At 40.3% G+C, this 18,007-nt stretch overlaps 1 protein-coding gene across 6 annotated transcripts in view; it reads right to left on the bottom strand.

Annotated features, from left to right (window-relative positions):
* The window catches only part of FMN1 (formin 1), a 393,438-nt gene that overhangs the window by 116,966 nt on the left and 258,465 nt on the right, over positions 1 to 18,007 (bottom strand). For all 6 annotated transcript variants that reach the window (XM_065595382.1, XM_005309777.5, XM_008174656.4 and 3 more), the window contains 2 exons: positions 8,846 to 8,907; positions 5,754 to 5,842 (listed from right to left, as the gene is read on the bottom strand). In XM_065595382.1, coding sequence (XP_065451454.1) covers positions 5,754 to 5,842; positions 8,846 to 8,907 — 151 coding nt within the window. The remainder of the gene's footprint in view (positions 1 to 5,753; positions 5,843 to 8,845; positions 8,908 to 18,007) is intronic.

Here is an 18,007-nt window from a genome sequence, read left to right as displayed (position 1 = left end):
GATATCAGGAAAGCTTTCTGTTTCTCTGGAATTTCAAAACATTTAAAATTAGCAAAAGCCTCTTTTAGACTGCACTGAATTCAGCCCAACACTTACAGTACTTTAATCCATAATGTTACCTACCATTTGTAACCATTTTACAAATATGGCATTTCATTTTTAACTGTGCTTTGAGCCTTACCAATGAAAATGCAGTCAGGTTTATGTCCCACAGTAACTAATTTAATCTGCACATACAAGGTTGAAACTCTTGTGGGCTTAATCTTTTGTGGGATGAATATGCTTAATGTAGTTCCAACAAAAGCCCCTGGTCCGCATTTATTGAGACTGAGTGGATAGTCATAACAGCACAATTGATTTATTGAGTTTCCAGAAAGTGGAGTATTTTGAATGGCTTATAAAACTGATGTAAGAGCATCACTGGTGTTATGGACAATGGTGTGGGCAGTCAGGCCTAGTGGTCAAAGCAGAGGGTGGTCAGGACTAGTTGGAGCGGCAATCGGAGGCCAGAAACAGCACCAAAGACCAGAGCCGGAGTCAGGAACCAAGTACAGCTGGGAACAAGGCTGTTAATGCAACCAAAAACTGCATTTACTTTTTTTTTTTCAACAGCATCCCATTGCTGACTCATGTTGCGGTTGTGATCAACCTCAAGTCCTAGATCCTTCTCAGCAGTGCTGCAGCCAAGCTAGTTATCCCTCATTCTGTATTTGTGAATTTGGTTTTTCTCCTCTAAATGTAGCACTTACATTTGTCTATCATTTTGTCTTTCATTTTGTGTCTGTAGCCCACTTCTCCAATTTATCAAGATACCTTTGAATTTTAGGGAGCAGGTTCTGGCCTGGTACAGCTGCTGGGCTAAAGAGAAGGCCTGGTGACACCTCTCAGCCAATCAGGGTGTCCAGTCAATGAAGGCTTTCAGCTTAGGTTAACTAGCTGGTCCCATGCTCAGCACAGATGTTCTCCACAATTTCCCTGGACTGGTCGTCTGGACTGTAGCCTTCCCAGTCCACCAGGTACTGGAGTTTCCCCCAACTCACTAGGAGGAAAGAATTCATCAGATCAAATATTTCCTCCTGCCCTCAAATGGTTATGGATGGTGGAAGTGGGTTGGAGTGGTTCAGGAAGGGATTCTCAGTTTAAGGCTATAGAAGGAAGATATGAAATACAGGATGGAGCTTTAGGGACTCGGGTAGCTGCAGACTGCATGTTATTGGATTGACCTGTTCCAACGAAATGGCCCAGGTACTGGTAATCCAGTTTGGCTGATGGGCTTTAAGATTCTAGGTCGATAACCAAACTCTGTCCCTACAACAGGGTTGGGGCAGTCTGGTGGCCCTGGCTAGCATGGTGCTATAAGCTTCTTTATCAGATCTTAAATTTTTCTTGAGTTCTCGGTGCACTTCGAGCAAGTGTGTAGCCAAGTCCATGGTGGTATGTACCTGGGAACTCGTGGGTATGTCTGGATGAAAACAAGAATGGACTTTGCGTGGGTTGCATTATTGTAGGCAAATTCCACAAGGAAAATTAGTAATTCAAAAAACAGTGAAGATACCATTCTAGAATCTGGCTGATATGTTCTGGTCACCCATTGATTTGCAAGTGATAAGCAGAAAAGGGACTTATGCCAAGAAATCTTAGAAATACCCACCAAAAAGGGGAGATGAACAGGAGCTCTGATCTGACATGAGGCCAGTTGGTGATCCATGGTAATGGAAGACATTCTCTAGGAAGAGACATGTTGTTTCTGAAGGCATGGCACAGAACAAAGTGCACCATCTTAGTTAGGAAATCAACCATGACATGGATGCCACCTTGCATGAGTCCATAGTTAGTCCCTTGAGGAAAACAATATGCCCCAGGAATTCAGTCATGTCCTGGTCAAATTCACACTTCTTGAGCATCACCTATAAGTGGTTTCAGCAGAATCTTTCTAAGATTCAGCATACATGTTGATCAGATGCTCAGTAAAAATGAGGATATCATTGAGGTAGAGAACCACAAATGGATCCAGCATGTCCCTTAAGAGATCATGAATGAAGCACTGTAAAGTCACCAGAGTGTTGTACAAGCTGAAGAGCATAACCAAGTACTGAAGTGTCCATACCGAGTGTGAAGGCTTTCTTCCATTCATCTCTATCTCTAATCCGAGCTGGGTTACAAGCTCCACAAAGGTCCAACTTGGTGAAGACCTTGGTGGAGCAGAGTCTCTCAAAGAGTTCATTGGTAAGGGGTACTGGTTCTGGATTGCAACATTGTTTAATGGCTGTTAATCCACACAAGGCCACAGGAAGCCATCCTTCTTACTCACAAAGAAAAGAAAAGCCCTGGTTGAGGACTTGAAGAGATGGATGAACCCGCTTTGCAGGTTTTCTTGGAGATAGCTTCAAAAAGCCGATAACTCATTTTCTGAGAGGGAATAGATACCCAAAAGAGATTGCTGCTCCAGGTTGGAGGTCAACAGGGCAGTCATATATACAGTGAGGTAGCAAGATGTCAGCTTTCTTTTTGTCAAATATGTTAGTGAAGTCTTGATATTTGACAGGTATCACAGGTACCAGGACTGTTGGGGAGACCATAATTGTTGCAAAGGATCCTTTTGGACTAACCCACTTGTTTTGAAATCTCCTGGGAGATGGGCAGAGAAGCAGAACATTTATGTCTGTGGTTGGATTTTGGGAGGCAAGATCCCAGCAGTATAGTGAACTAAAATGCACCATGTCAGTCTGCAAGCAGATCATGGGCAATGAACCTGGGAATACAGAGGAGAACAGGAGAATGTGGCATATGGATCAACCCGAACTGAAGGATTTCTTGATGACCCTGAAGGGGTCTAAGGGGCAGATAGGTGAGTGAGGGCCTGAAGAGAGGAGTGGTCCAGCAATGGACACTATTAAGTCAGGGAAATTTTGCACTTGGTGATGACATTATGCTCTCAAGCAAATTCAAGTCCATTAAATTACCTGAGGAGACAGAGTACCAGCAGATAAATCTTGGTGCAGGGTATCAGAGCAAGGGGGAGAATGTCAACCCCCTACTGGAACTCGGTGCTTCCTGACTGGGATGCAGACTGGGCCTCTGCAGGGCAAATCAATGCTAAGTGTCCCAGTTCCCCACAGTATAGGCACAGGCCTGAGGCCTGTTTTTCTTTGTGTTAGAGAAGCAGGGCCTGGCGTGGTCAACCTGTATAGACATAGGCTGTGAGGAAGGAGCAGAAGGTTGATTGGCTGGAGTCAGAGTAACTGGTAGGGTCAGGAAGCTAACCTTCTTACTTGGTGGCGTTCCATCAGGCAGTTGTTAGTTTATTTTTTTTATTAAATATTATATATATTTTTTATGCACGGTTCAGTTAGGGGATCTGGACCTGTCAGAGGTTCCATCTGCACCAGCTCGTCTTTGACCTCATCATTTAAGCTGAACTTCCTGCTCAGTGCTAGTGCTGCATGACCTCATTCCATTTGGTGGCTGCTACCAGGTGTCGAAACTCCAAGGCATAACTAGCAACTGGACAATGCCCCTGCAGCAATGCCTGGAGAGCAGCCTCTTTTATACACATGTGACTGAGGTCATTGAAAATCATCATAATGGCTTGAACAAAAATTCTCAACTGGCTCAGGAGAGGACTAGTATTCTCCAGCAATGGAGAGGCCCAGGCCAACGCCTCCCCAGTCAGCAGGCTGATGATAAGTTCTACTCAGGAGTGGATGGGGGGAATGACTGAGGGCACAACAGAAATAGGGCCAGCAGAATTCAGAAACTTGAGGAACTTACTGCAGTCGCCAGCTAACTCATCCAGCAGGGAAATTTTTGGTTCTCAAGTGGCTGGAGTTGGAACTGCGGGCCATACTCCAGGCCTGCAGGGCAGCAACCTGAGTCTGCAGGTTCTGCAAGATACTCACTATCTCTGACAGGGAGACATTGGGCTTAGCAGCATCCATTCTTCTAGCAGAAGCTGTCCCGTCTTTCAGGAGGATGCTGCTCAAACTGTCACGGACTGGGATGTGGGTGGTCAGGCCTAGTGGTTGCAGCAGTGGGTGATCAAGCCTAGGGGTCAGAGCTGGACTCAGAGCCAGAGTCAAGAAACAAGCAGGAGAGTAGCTCTGGAACAGATTGGAGCAGGGCAGGAGCAAGGCTGCGAACAAGGCATGCACAGGAGCAGTTGCAGCTGCGAGCAAAGCATTGAGCAGCAGCCAGGGCTGCTGTTCCTTGGCTTCAGAGCAGGCCTGATAGGTTTGGTCTATCGATATGTTCAGCTGAGGTCAAATAACTGGTCCCAGGCTCAGCTGCAGGCCCTGATGCTTGACCACTAGTTCATTATTTCATTTTAAAGCAACATTTAAAAAAGAAAAGTCTCCTTAATCAACATCTCTCAATAATAGGGGAAATGATGGGATAATTAGGTAAGGATTACAAGAACTGTTTTGGTAAAGACTAGATGGTGAAAAAGGAGACTATTGTTTTATTTGGAATTACAACAATAATTGGTTTCTTTAAAATGCCTTATTTTTAACTACAGAACAATGATAGCATGAAACTGACAGGGTGACTAATGTGGACCAACCTCTCCCCACCAGGATGTACAAAATTTGGCATGGCCTCTTATAATTCCAGAACACTAAGCGTGATTCATATTTTCCAGGACATAAAATGTGCTTATATTTGTTTCACTCAGAGATATAGCAAATAGGTTGCCAAAGATTTAAACTCTGGGAAATATCAAATAGTCACAATGTATCATGCTGTAGACCAAGGCTCACCTGAGTGTGTTCAATGAAAACCCAAAGACAAGGGATGGATGAACAATATTGTATATAATTTTGAAGGAGATTCATATTCTGAGGTTTTAATATTTGGGAGATATTCATATCCTCAGACATTAACCAATTCCCCAATATGTAGATGTCAGCAACAGTTGCTTGGCTTGCTCTGAGGGTGGGAAAGGAGAAAAATCTTTTTGCCCTCTAACACCAACCTCCAGCCTTAAAGAAACTGCATAAAAAGATATCCCTTCTGTTGTCCCAGCTCTCATGCTCAGATGCCATCTCTGCTGCCTACACTCCTCCTTCATCATCCACATGTTTCCTCCCACTCTCTCTTATACCAAAGATGATTGAGCAGCAGCATAGTTAAGAGTAGAAAAGAGCAAGGCAGTTGAGGGGCCTCAGTGTGGGAACACAGGTGGTAAGGAGAGTGTGATGGAGGCCAGTGGACGGGGAGGAGAGCAGTCAGGAGGAAGGAGCAGCAGGGAGGGAGCAGAAATTAGTGCTAGACATAAATTTGGGATCAAATACATTGTTTTAATAAAAGATAGGTTCATTCTGAATTATAGGATTATAATTCCATTTGGGAACTCGCACGATTTGAGTTTTGCTTTTAGGTTTTATTATAACAGCAACTTCTATGGCACCTTTCCATCCAAGCACGTCACTGCTTTACAAATATTAATTCAGGCTCGATGCCTAGGAGAGGAAGATAAGCATTTTAAAAATGAGAGCATGCAGGCACAGAAATTGTGACTGGCTCAAGGTCATGTAGCAAAATCAGTATATTTCATCTGTTGTAGTGGTCCCATTCAATGCAACATTATATGCACTACATCAAAAAAAGGGACAATGTAATCAGTTTTCACACCATCCCTTGAAATATGGATTTTTAAAAACTGTTAACCAGCCAGAATTCTGTCCCTACACTCCCTCAATCTCCTAGCCAACGGCCATTCTGCATAATGGGAAAATATTTTAAAAAAATCTTACTGTTCTGGTTTGTCCAAGAGCTTCAGTTCCTCTTCCTTTGAAGTCTCATAATACTGCTTTATTTTCTCCAGTTCATCCTTTTGCGCTCTCTGTGTGATTGTAATTAGAAACTAGCAATGAGAAGCTTTCCTTTTAAATACAATCAACCCATCTTCTTATTTGCTGATCTTTAAAAACTCCGCCCATTCTCTTTTTACTTACTTTCCCCAAATCACACATGCTCCTAAAAATGCACAGAGCCTCACTTCATGTATTCTATATATACTAGTGTGACTGAAAGTGGATCTATATGCTAAACTCATACCATTGTCTTTTGCTCAAGGTGAAAGATATAAAAATGTGACTGGTAAAATATATTCTCATCCTGATATCAGTAATAACTTAACAATTATGCAGGTTCTTTTGTCTGATAAAGTTTCTTGATAAAGTTGAGAACATGCCTTATTTAACAAATCCTTCATCTGCTTTACTTAAGTTGGCTTTTTAAAAACATGTTTCTGGTAATCCATTTTAGCGTAAATCTCCCCTATTCTACCAGTAATGCTTCCCCCCCCCCCCCAAATTTGGTAAGGACTTGATTCAATATAATTAAATTTGTTCAGGCTTCCTTACCAAGTCACTGCTTTTCCACATTCCCACATGTACACAAGTTTTTGTCATGCAGAAGTGGGGTAATATTAAAGAGGAACAGGGTACTCTGTACTATTTCTATAGGGCATTCCCCTTCTCTTTCTAAGGGATGTTGATAAACATTTTTTCTTTCTGCTTACATTCAATAGAGTACAATTCAACAGAGTATAATTTGTGTTTCATTTTCTTTATAACACAATTCTGAGTTGCCTATGTGTCCCTTGTAAGACACTATACAGGAACATGAAAAATTATTATTAAAAAAATGAGAGGTAGGCCCAAACCGCTACTCTAGACTCGAACAGTCCCAAACTCAGGGGAGATTGAGGTCTGCAGCTGAACTTCGTGGCTCTGCTAAAATGAGAACATTCTTAAATGGTCACCATTATACAGTCTATTTTTCCAATGTCCCCCAGGAATGATACTTAGTATACAGATCAGGAGACAGAATTGAATTATGAAGAACACTTGATATCTTTTAATGTTACTCACCTATGTGATTCAAGACTTATTTTCTCTGTTTTGTCATTATATTTATCTTGGCTGGATCCAACTGAAGAACTTTTCTGAGTATTTTCCCCTCTAACTACAGCCTAGCCAGGGTTTGCACCTATAGTGCTGTTTCCCTCACCTTAGGGGCAAGTGCTCTCATGACAGAGCCAGCAGGATATAAATACAGAAAGTTGCTATAAACCCATCATCACATTCACAGAACTATTTCTCTATTTTCATTTTGTAGTTGAATTTTGCACCTGTATTATTTAATTCCATGAAGCATTTTGTGATACTGTTTTATGAAGGTCACAATACAAAATCAAATTTATTCTATTGCATAGCAGATTAATACCTCTGTGCACCAAGATCTAAATCTTACATTACAGAAGGCCTTCAAATCGTCCTATGCTCCAGTTTTCACAATCAGCCCCTAAACATATGTTTTCAAATTTCCCTTCCCATTTTATAGAGTAGAGAAAGGGATTGGAGAAAATCCCTTCCCCACAGTGAGTTTGGGAATATTCCTTCCCAGAGCTTAAACACTTCAAGGTCAAAGATATCTCCTTGCAGGGTCCTGTAGATGCTTTGCTTCCCCTTCCTCTGCCAGTTACTCTGCCTCATAACTCAACTCCCTCTAGAGCTTCCTGGTTACCAAATAGAAAGAAAAAACACAAGCTATTGCACACTGTATTGTGTTGTAGAATAGTTGGCTGGGGAAGGCAAGACAAAGCAAATCACATAGTATGCCTTAAAAGTAGTCTTAACGTTTGAGGGGGTGAAGATCTGGAAAGGGGACACCCTCCCAAGCTATGACCTAAAGAAAAGTGAACTGGGGGCAGGAGGAAGGAAAAGTCTGCCCAAGGTACGATATAGACCTGGAGAAGTGGGATAGACTGGGAGAAGATATAGACAGTGAGGAGCAGGCTCTCTGTGGTGGGAGGCCAATATTTTTGGGGGGAGAAGACGACAGGTCATGCAACGTTTTTTGTTGCAATTTGTTTAATCTTAATCCAGCTCCAATTGTTTTGGATATGTTTACTGTATATACTCGATCATAAGACGGTTCGTTTATAAGCCGATCCCCCCCAAAATGGATAAGTAAAAATGGAAAAAATGTTATGACCCGTTCATAAGCCGACCCTATTCAGGGGTCAGCAAACTTTGGTTCCCAGGCCACCAGGATGAGCCACTGGTGGGCCGAGATGGTTTGTTTACCTCGAGCGACAGCGACTGGTGGGGAAATTTTTTGGGGGGGGAGAAGCTGGGGTTCAGGGGAGTAACCCCTGTGACCACTCCCCCATATGACCCCACCCCTAGCCTGGGACCCCCACACTCTCCCCATCCAATCCCTTCCCACCTTATCTGCGGAGGGCCAGGGGAGGATGTCTCTGGCCTGGCTGGAGCTGGTCCGGCAGGCTGGGCAGCGCATGGCCACAGCCTGCTCTGGGGGTGGGGGTGGGGCTGAGCGGCATGGCTGCAGCCTGCCAGCCCCGGAGCTGCAGCTGCTTCGGAGGCTGGGGGGAGAGCAGCATGGCCAGAAGCGGAGAGACTCTGGCCCCGCCTCTTCCCTTCTGGCTCTGCTGGCTGTGCTGCCTCTCCTTGCTCCCTCTGTTGGGGGAGGGGCTGTGTCCCACCTCTCCCTCTCTATACCCGTTCATAAGCCGACACCCTTCTCTGGTGCTTCCCTTTTTTACTAAAAAAGTTTGGCTTATGAACGAGTATATACAGTATATTCCCCACAGGAGACTTGATCTGGCAAAATACATGCATTGTGGTGGCTAACTACATTTTGAAGATATCCACTAATACTCTTACATTCCCTAAGAAAAATCATTTTTATATACTCTCTTTTGTGTAATATGGTCACAAAATAAAACAGTATTTATTCTTTGAGTGTGTTTGCACTTGGTAAAAATCTGAAACTATGAACATTGTGCTGTTTCACATGATGTTTTCCTCATACTTACATTCTCATACAGTGCTTCCAGTGTTTCCAGGTCTACTATGGAGTCATCCACATTTAGTGTAGCTGAAAAGGATAAAATAACAAATTACATACTAAAAAAAACCATATTGGGTTAACCTCTGTTTTCTAGGTAGCATATCTTATAGATCACAACTGGACAGAAAACAGAATTGAACTCACGCAAACTTTTTTGAAGTTTTTGAAATTCTTTTGTCCTAAATTGGGAGAAAATCATAAATTCTAAATATGTCACAGGAGTTGAATTTTCACAACATTAAGTTTCAGAAAACTGTAATGAATTTTTTCAGCTTGCTCCTGGGGCTGCCTGACTCCCAGTGCGGGTGGCTCTCTAGGTTGGCCATAGAGTTGGGGCACCTAGGCAGTCGGGGAACTGTCCGCCCATGGAGTCGGGCAGCCTGGGACGCTAGCCTGGGATGGGAGCCGCTCCGGGAGCAAGCTGAAAAAATTCATCACTGTTCTCCAGAAATGGACTTTTAAAAAATTTAGCTCACTTGAAAAATTATTTTTTTGACTTTTTCCCAATTTGGGACAGGCTGCTTGGGACCCTAAGAACCCAAGGAGCTGACCAGCTGGCCACCCAGCATCCTGGGTTGCTTGGGGAGCTAGACAGCAAGGAGCCAAGGAAGTGGCCAGTTGGCTGCCTGGCACTCCAAAGAGCTGGCCAGCTGGGGAACCTGAATTCCCTGGCTTCTTAACAGCTAGGATGTCAAGGAGTCAAGAGGCTGGAAGCCCTGGTAGCCTAGGTTGGCACGGAGCCACGGAGCCTGGAATCGCTGGATCCCCAGCAGCCTGCTAGGTGGGCTGCTGACAGGCTGGGAAGCTTGAGGAGCTGTGCAGCAGGTGAGCTGGCAGGAAGCCAGGCAGGTTTCTCTTAAACGTTGTCAGAACTGACATGTTCCTGCAGAATGTTTTGATTTCGTGAAATCAGTATTTTTTATTGGAAACCTGTTCTGTGGGGAAAGTTCTAACCAGCTCTAATAGCGATATATGAACTTCTCTATTCAGCAGATTACTGTTCACTTCCTTTGCCCACTGGAATTAAAAAAAAAAAAAAATGAAAAAGGCTAAGCTGGTTCCTACTGCAGATCTGAATTACATGGCATTATTTAATTCTATCATCTGCATGTCTCACTGCAATTTAATTTAGGCACTACATTAGTCATGTTTTTCAAAACTAAATCAGACTGCAGGTATCAGGTGCACTGTGAAGTGAATATTCACTGCCAATAAGATATTTTATGTAATGTCACACAAATGACTAAAGATCTTTCATTTCTTCTGAAAACAAAATGTGTTTTTATCAAGATTCGGAACATTACATTCATTTAGGCATATAATTTCAAACCGCTTTGTATCTGGAATCTAAATTATCTACTTACATTAAATAGTAATAGGAATATTAATAACATCACCATCAAAACTAAGGCTTCAGTAGTTTTCTATGTGACCAGTGAATTATCATTAGTTGGTACCCGATCGATACCTTAAAATTTCAGCTGTATTTGATTTCCTCACTTATATGTTGAGATGTGACCACTTGCAATTTTAAAAGATATAAAAAGCTGTTGCTGCATTCGCCATTGATGATGTTTGAATTAGACAAGGCACACATCTTTAAATAATTATTCAAAAGTAATAAGGTTTCTCCTGCACTCCGTCCTACCCCACGATTTTACATTGTGAAATTAACCAGCAGGCTAGTAAATTTTCTCTGTGGCAGGCTAATTAATTTTATTAAAACGATCAGTGACATTTAGAATGCTTTAAAATTTTGTCTGTCAATTATGATTCCATCTGTTGTTGACATTACACCTTGGCTAGAGGGGCAGGAAAGTGGCAGGGAGAAAGATATTACAAATGAAAAAAAGGAAGATTTACTTCTATATTTGCCACATTTTTAGAACTAAAAAGTTTAGACAAATACAAAAGAGCTAAACAGCTAAGCTAATTATTTTATATTCAAATAAACATAGTTAGAGATGGAATCTATTAGATCATCTATCTGCCAACTGAAGCTTGTTTTACATAAGACATTCTCTAATTAGTATCCAAACCAATTTCAAAAGGTCCCAAGGGACTAGGACTTCTCTTGAAAGTCCATTTCCACAGCCTAATACATCTCATTATCAAGACATTTTTCTGATTTTTTAGCTTAAATTTTCCCATCTCAGTTTCATTTCTCTCCCATCCTATCTTGGGCTATTGAAAAATGCATTTAAAAAGGGAAGATTTTTATTATTTTTATTTTAGATTTCACCAGTATGTCTTTCCATCAGCTTCTACAGTATGTATAGTTGTTTAGTTCAAACTGGTAAATGGACTTGCAATGAAGCAATCATCAGTTTTCAGTTGATGAATGTATGATAATTTTTACTAGCTCTATGGATAATAAAAGAAGTAACTAATAACAAAGATCTTAAATGTACAGAAATATAATTATAACTGATATTTTCAATTACAAAAAGTACAAGAATGATAACACAAAAATCAGGATTGTTATTATGTTAGTGCTTATATCTCCAAATGGAGGATGATTTATTGGACAGAAAAGGCTCCAACATTATGGACATTTTTCATTTTTATGCTAAATATCCAGATATAACTATTGTTAAATAAAGAAGAGTACAATAACCAGTTACATTAAAATAAATTGACACGATTAAACCAATCATTGAGCCTTAAAAGTTTAAGGGGGGAAATTAAAATATTCAAATATATTCTAATATCTAAACTGACTTTAAACTGAATCAATAATAATCGATAATAAGCTTAAATACAAAGGAAGACAAACATGAGTTATTTTATCCTTTGAACAACTGATTACTTGTATTAAACAGCACAGAGATACTGCTTTCTGACTTAGTAGGACTTAGTAGGACTTAGTAGGACTCCAATCCTACAGTTATTGCTGAGGCACAGGCAGACAGCTGAGCTCACATGCTAGCAACTAAATTGGGGCCTATGGGCCAGATTTTTAAATGTATTCAGGCACCTAAAGAATCATGTAGATGTCTTGTGGGATTTTCAAAAGTGGCAGTTGGGCATCCATGTGCTTTTGAAAATGCCTCTAGTCACCTATATGCATCTCTAGGTGCCTAAATAACTTTAATAATCTATCCCTATGTATTTTCTTCACCCACTGTCAACAAAGTTAGCATCCTTCATGTTGGAAGTACTATACAAAAATGGGAAAATGTACAATTCATAATATGCTGCATAACCTCATTTGAATTGGTGCCATTTTAACAACATTCATTGAACTATATGGAAGAAGCATTCTGTGATTATTTTTACTTTTTTTTTTCAGAGCTAGATTAAAGCTAAAGCTCCTTAATCCTCTTAAAAAACATTTTGTGACTCACGTGTCTCAAGAAACTACAGTATTAAAAATAACTCCCTGATACAGTACATTTGACTGTGGTACTTTACTACATTAAATCTCATTACACCAAGACTTGCACAGGAGTAAGTTATAAAGGAGAAGTGTCAGAAATCTACAAAAGAGGTTCCAAAACAATTAATAGCTACTGCAATATCAATCATCATTGGTGGTTTTTACTTTTATCTTGCTTTTTAGTTAGCTGTCCTCCTTACACTGTCAGTTCAGTTAGAATATTTCACCTACACCTCACAATATGTCAAAAGGAAGTAGACTCATGCTGTGAAAAGCTGGTAATTTTATTGGGTTCCTCTACCTTTAAAAATCTGTTACTTGGCCAAGTCTGGTTTCTGAGCTCCTTTTTTGCAGGGAAATTGAGGCAAACATTTTTATGTGGCCCTATGGTGTCTGCACACAACAAGAAGAATTTATATACACAAGGATCATTAGTGCAGTGTTGCACCCATTAGGATATAATAACCGTCAGGGAGGACAAAAAACAGATCAGCATCGCGCATTGAAACTAACAGGCACACATAAAAATACTTGCCAACTACATTTCACATGCAGAGGCCGCTGCAAGAAATATAAACTTTTACCCAAGGTTTTAACAGAGTTACTTTTTTTTATCAATCTAGCTGTAAAAAACATTCTCCACAGCACATTTAAGGGATTTGATCTATTCTTTTAATCTCTATACTTTGTTACTGCAAAAATGAACACAGAGGAAAACCTGAACGCTTAAAGCACGCCATTTGCTGTATATAGAAACTCAGACAACTATAGATCTTAAAGATTTAGTACTAAAGAGATATTTCTTTCCTGTTACCACCATTGCTGAAAGGCATGTTATGTATTTCCAACAGTCTTAAGGTGGGACATAACCGGTACTATTCCATTCATTTTAAGTGGTATTTAGTTAAAAAAGGCTGCCAGAATTTACACACATTCAGCATCAGCAGCAAAGCAGTTAATGCAACAACTAAACCATGTTTAATAGAAACGTGAAAAAGTCATTTTAAAATCAGCATTTTAATAATCAAACAGAAATATGTTATTTTAAAAAACAACTCTTTCAAAATTACATTTGTTTGGACCACAGTGGGCTTAACTATTTTACACAATGCATTACTAGTAACTAAGGTTTGGTTCCAGGGGGAAAATGAAGTCCATCTTTGGAAAATTTAAATGAAGATGTCACAGATCTAGTCAACCAAAAAGTTGTTATGATTGTTATGGACAAATCTCCTCTTGGCAAAACTGCTTAACACATCCAAACTCCTCCTGTTTATCTCAGACAAATTGAGCTGATATCCTAAATTCCTCTAAAGGCTTCCTCCAACATCTGACTTTCTGTCATGTAAAAATGTTAAAAGGAGCTATAATGCAAAGAAGCACCACAGACATAATGTGGGTTTAGAACTTTAGGAAAGCTCAACTGCTGCATGAAGTCATGAGCAAAAGACTCTGGCACTAATGTTAACCTAACCACATCAGGCTTGATGCCCTAGGCAGATTCACAAAAACATATGTTGTAAATTATCCAGAACAAAGGAAATAACTTTTAAGGGAAATTGTTTCTCAACTTCTGAGCTGTGTATGTAGCTATCTCTATTTTACACAGATAGTAATGCAAACACAATCATGCTGGACACAGTGAAGGAATGAAGAACTCACAGTATTTTCAAAGCACAAAAAGAAAAAAAAACCACCAAACATGATAGGGAATGAAAGCTGGAATTCTGGGTTCTATGGTATTGGGCAAATTGCTTTATCCTTTTGTGTCTCAGTTTTCCCATCTGTAAAATGGAGTAATAATTAGCTACTGTGCAGAGGTGTTATGAAGTTTACTATATTAGTGTTTGTAAAGTGTTTTCTGGTCCACAAATGAAAGCTGGTATGGAAGTATTTAATATTACATATACATATACAATACAGTCTTTCAGCTCCCAAGCAAACTTGCTTCGATATTTAGCCGTGGTGCTGTTTGCTAAGATTTAGGAAGGACCTCAGGAACTCTGACTGATCTCAGATTTCATGGGGCTTGCTCCAAAAGTAATGCACAATGTCTATAGGCTATGTCTACAGGCGAGGGTACAATGTTTTGGATTATTTACTTTGGCTAATCTTGGCCATTTCCTCACCACCATTTGGAAGAAGAGTGAGTATATAGAGAACCCATACACAAATAGTTGAGGGAAATAACAAACACCATCAACCTTTCTTCCCCATCCCCCCAAACACATCATCACCAGTGAATCCTATTAATAGATTTTGTTTTCCTACATGCTTTATAATTTGAAACAGTTTTAACATAATGCTTTCATGCCATAATCTTCCGGCATCCTGGACAGTACATATTCCTTTTCCCATGGCTCTTCATCACAGAAGGAAGTCATAGCATAAATCTAAGGAACCTACAGATGTGATTAGGTAGGACATACAAAAATATAATATTACATATGTGATCATTAGAGAGATTACACTATCAATGAGCTAATTTTACTCTATCGCTCAAATACTTCCAGTTATTTAATCCAGTATAATTTCAGCACTGTAAATTGCAATGTTTCTGGTGGTGTTTTTTCTTGGTGCTATGTTTCCTTACAATATGGGACACATTGTGGCCTGGTGGAAAGAATGGTATTCTTGATGTCCAAGTGGGTTGAAGCCAGGCATACATCACATGCTGCAGAGGAGGAAAGGTAAAGATCTACCTTTGACTATGCTAATTGTCTGCCTTCTTTGCTGGCCATTTTACAGAATATACAGCCGCTCAACCAATGATACAATAGATAGGATATTTTTGTTGCTTTGTAAGCAACTCTTAACTAGTATAAGACTGTGTTTATTGTTAGTTTGATTTTCAGCAAGTAAATTTTCACTAATAAAAAGGGCATTTTCCTTATATAGTAATTTCTAGGTCCAATGTGAATAGATTTCCCTTCAAGTCAACATCATACAATGGACCAACTGCAACATCATCTATTTTTATTTCTTTAAAAACATTGACATTTCTTTTATGAAACAGAAGTATATGTCTCACCAAGAAGTTATAGCTGGGCACATATTTCCTCACAATTCATTGTAACATTTTCTTATACCATCTCAACTAAACTAAAGAAAGCTGAACTAACATATAGCTTCAGGTATATTATCATGTATTTTTCTTTTGTAACTCCTGGGCATTTTCCAAACAGAAAAGAAGGTACAATCCCAGCTCTGGTGAGTCACAGTCTAAATATTTTCCATCCAGTCTCTCTGGGTGTGCATGCTCTACACTCCAGAGCTATTTTACATCGCCAGGACACTATCCTAGGTCCCCATTCTATATGTATGAATTCCCAGCTCTCAAAAGAACAAATCTTACTCCTGAGGAACAGCAAAGTCCATGTTAGCTGCCAATCTGAGAAAATATTGTCTACTGGTAAGAGAAGGGACCAGGGAGAAATGACCTAGATTTTGTAGAGAAAATACTCAATTCCATCCAATTCTAGCCATTGATAATGAAATTTCTCCCCTGTCTGTATGCATGTCTAATTTAGCTAGTTAGTAAATATGAGTATGTTTTCAAGAGCAGTGGGCATTACTAGCTTGGGCAGTGCCACTTTATTAATTGTGACCCATCCATCCCATTTATTTAAAAAATTTAAAACTTAATTTCCAAAAGAAAAAGTGAGAGATGTTTGAAAAAAAGGCAAGGGGAAAAGAAAGGAGCAGGGGAGAGAATAAATAAGGACACCTTAAGTCTTACATTGCCTGTACAATAAACAAACAAGTATTAAGACTTATGTTCAGACCACTTTAGGCATTCTGTCTATTTGTGCCAATTAGTTATAAGCAAGGATCTCAAAAGTTCGTTAAAGGCTAGCGGGGAGAGGAATGACTAAATCACAGCAGAGAAATATTACTATTTGCTTTATATTACACTGCTATTGCTGACTACTTGTGTTGGGATTTCCGTGAGTGGGGAAGTGGGATTATAAGACACTGAGGGGCAAGGGTGCCTCACATACATATACACAATTAGCAACAGAACTGAATCCATCTGGTTATGAAGCAAGTTGTAATATTTAACAACTGAACCACACAGGTAGCCCTAAGCAACAGGTTTCCTACCTCTGCTCTATTGCTTTAGTTGAGCTGTCACTGGAAAAAAACAAATACAGAAGTGTACTTATCTGGGCAGAAGATTATTTTCACAACTGTGCAGCGGATTCAGAGAAATAAGAGCTAAGCTGTATGTTGACACATCCCTTGAACTGAACCCAAATCTATTATAAGGTTTAGTAATAAATATTCCTCTCTCCCTTTCAAAAGGCTATGAAAGGACCAGAAAAAGGGGGCCTCAGAAAGTTTTATACCAAGCCTCTGAGCCACTTGATGATCACCTTTTACTACTAGAAATATTTGATTTTTTTAAATGTAATGCTGACACCCCTGGATGGGCTGTTTGTGGTGGGGATTGACCTGGGAGCTCTGGATCTTAATGCATGAGCCTCTACTGCCTGAACTAGAAGACCCAGGTCTCTTAGCTAGGGTTGTAGCAGGCTCATCAATCTCTATGTGGCCTAGCCACAACTGGAAGGGGACCGAGTGCCACACCACGTGGGCATAACTTACGTAAATGTAAGTTTAGATTCTGCATTACCCAGTACAAATGATAGATTTTCCATGCTGTGTGTTCACGATGCTCAAGAGATGGAAATTTTGTGAGTACCATTATTAATGATCTAAGTAGCAGCAGGACTGTAATCATCAGTACCGTCATCATCAGTACCAGATTCAGCAGCAAAATCTGTTAAGGCACAAATTCTGAGTTCTCTAGAACATAACAGGTAGGCTTCCCCCCCCCCCCCCAATTTAAAATAGGACAGCACTAGCAATGCAAACTCAGTGTTCCTTTACATCACTGAAAGATTATTTTTGTGCTAACTAGTCTACATATACATTAGCTCTTGCCAAAATTATTGTTCTGTATTTGGGTTGCCCACCGTCTAGCATATACTCTGAGAAGGAATGAGAATGGCCATTTATCTACAGACAGTGAACTTCACTCTCTCTGAGAAACATCTGTGGAAGATTCCCTTCTACAATGTGGCGTCTGCCTGTTTGCTGGCTAGTTATCAAATGCAAACCGAAACATCTGTGTGCCAGATATGGCCAATCATATGTGTTCCCACTGCTAAGCTATCTGAACTGCATGCCAGTTACTTGACTTTAATCAGATTTAGAGGGGATCCTTTGGAGGTAAAAAGCCCACAGCATTTTAAGCAGCATTTACATTTTCTTGTAACTGCTCTTGTTTATCTTCTCACTAATTTTGCAAGTGTCTGTATCGATGTGGCAGTTCTTCATTCCGTAGTAATACTAGCCAAAGAATTTATTTGGGGATAATTTGTTCAGGTATCAATAAGCCCATACCTTTATGATAGCAGATGGGGAAGCAGTATTTGCTGTGCTACTTCTGGGTGTGATCAACTCTGCCATCATGAGTCTCAGTTCTGGCTGACTCCAGTCAGTAACATCCAATAAGGGCCCTGGCTCAGAGTTCCGAGTGAAGGCCAAGGGCAGACCCAGAAAAGAAGGGAAAATATTTCCCAAACAGCAGTAAAGGTGGCTGATCTATGACCTCAGAACCATCTGCTCCATGTGGAAGGGATTCTGAGAAGAGGGCTGATGTCCCCAAATCACCATGTTACATCTCCCCTGTCCTCAGGTGACAGATGGAATCAAGGAGCATCCAATAAAACATGGTCCACA

Source organism: Chrysemys picta, chromosome 4, assembly GCF_011386835.1.
Source record: "Chrysemys picta bellii isolate R12L10 chromosome 4, ASM1138683v2, whole genome shotgun sequence".
NCBI classification, from domain to species: Eukaryota; Metazoa; Chordata; order Testudines; family Emydidae; genus Chrysemys; species Chrysemys picta.
The sequence above is the reverse complement of the archived record's forward strand: the minus strand, read 5'-3'. Positions and strand labels throughout refer to the sequence as shown.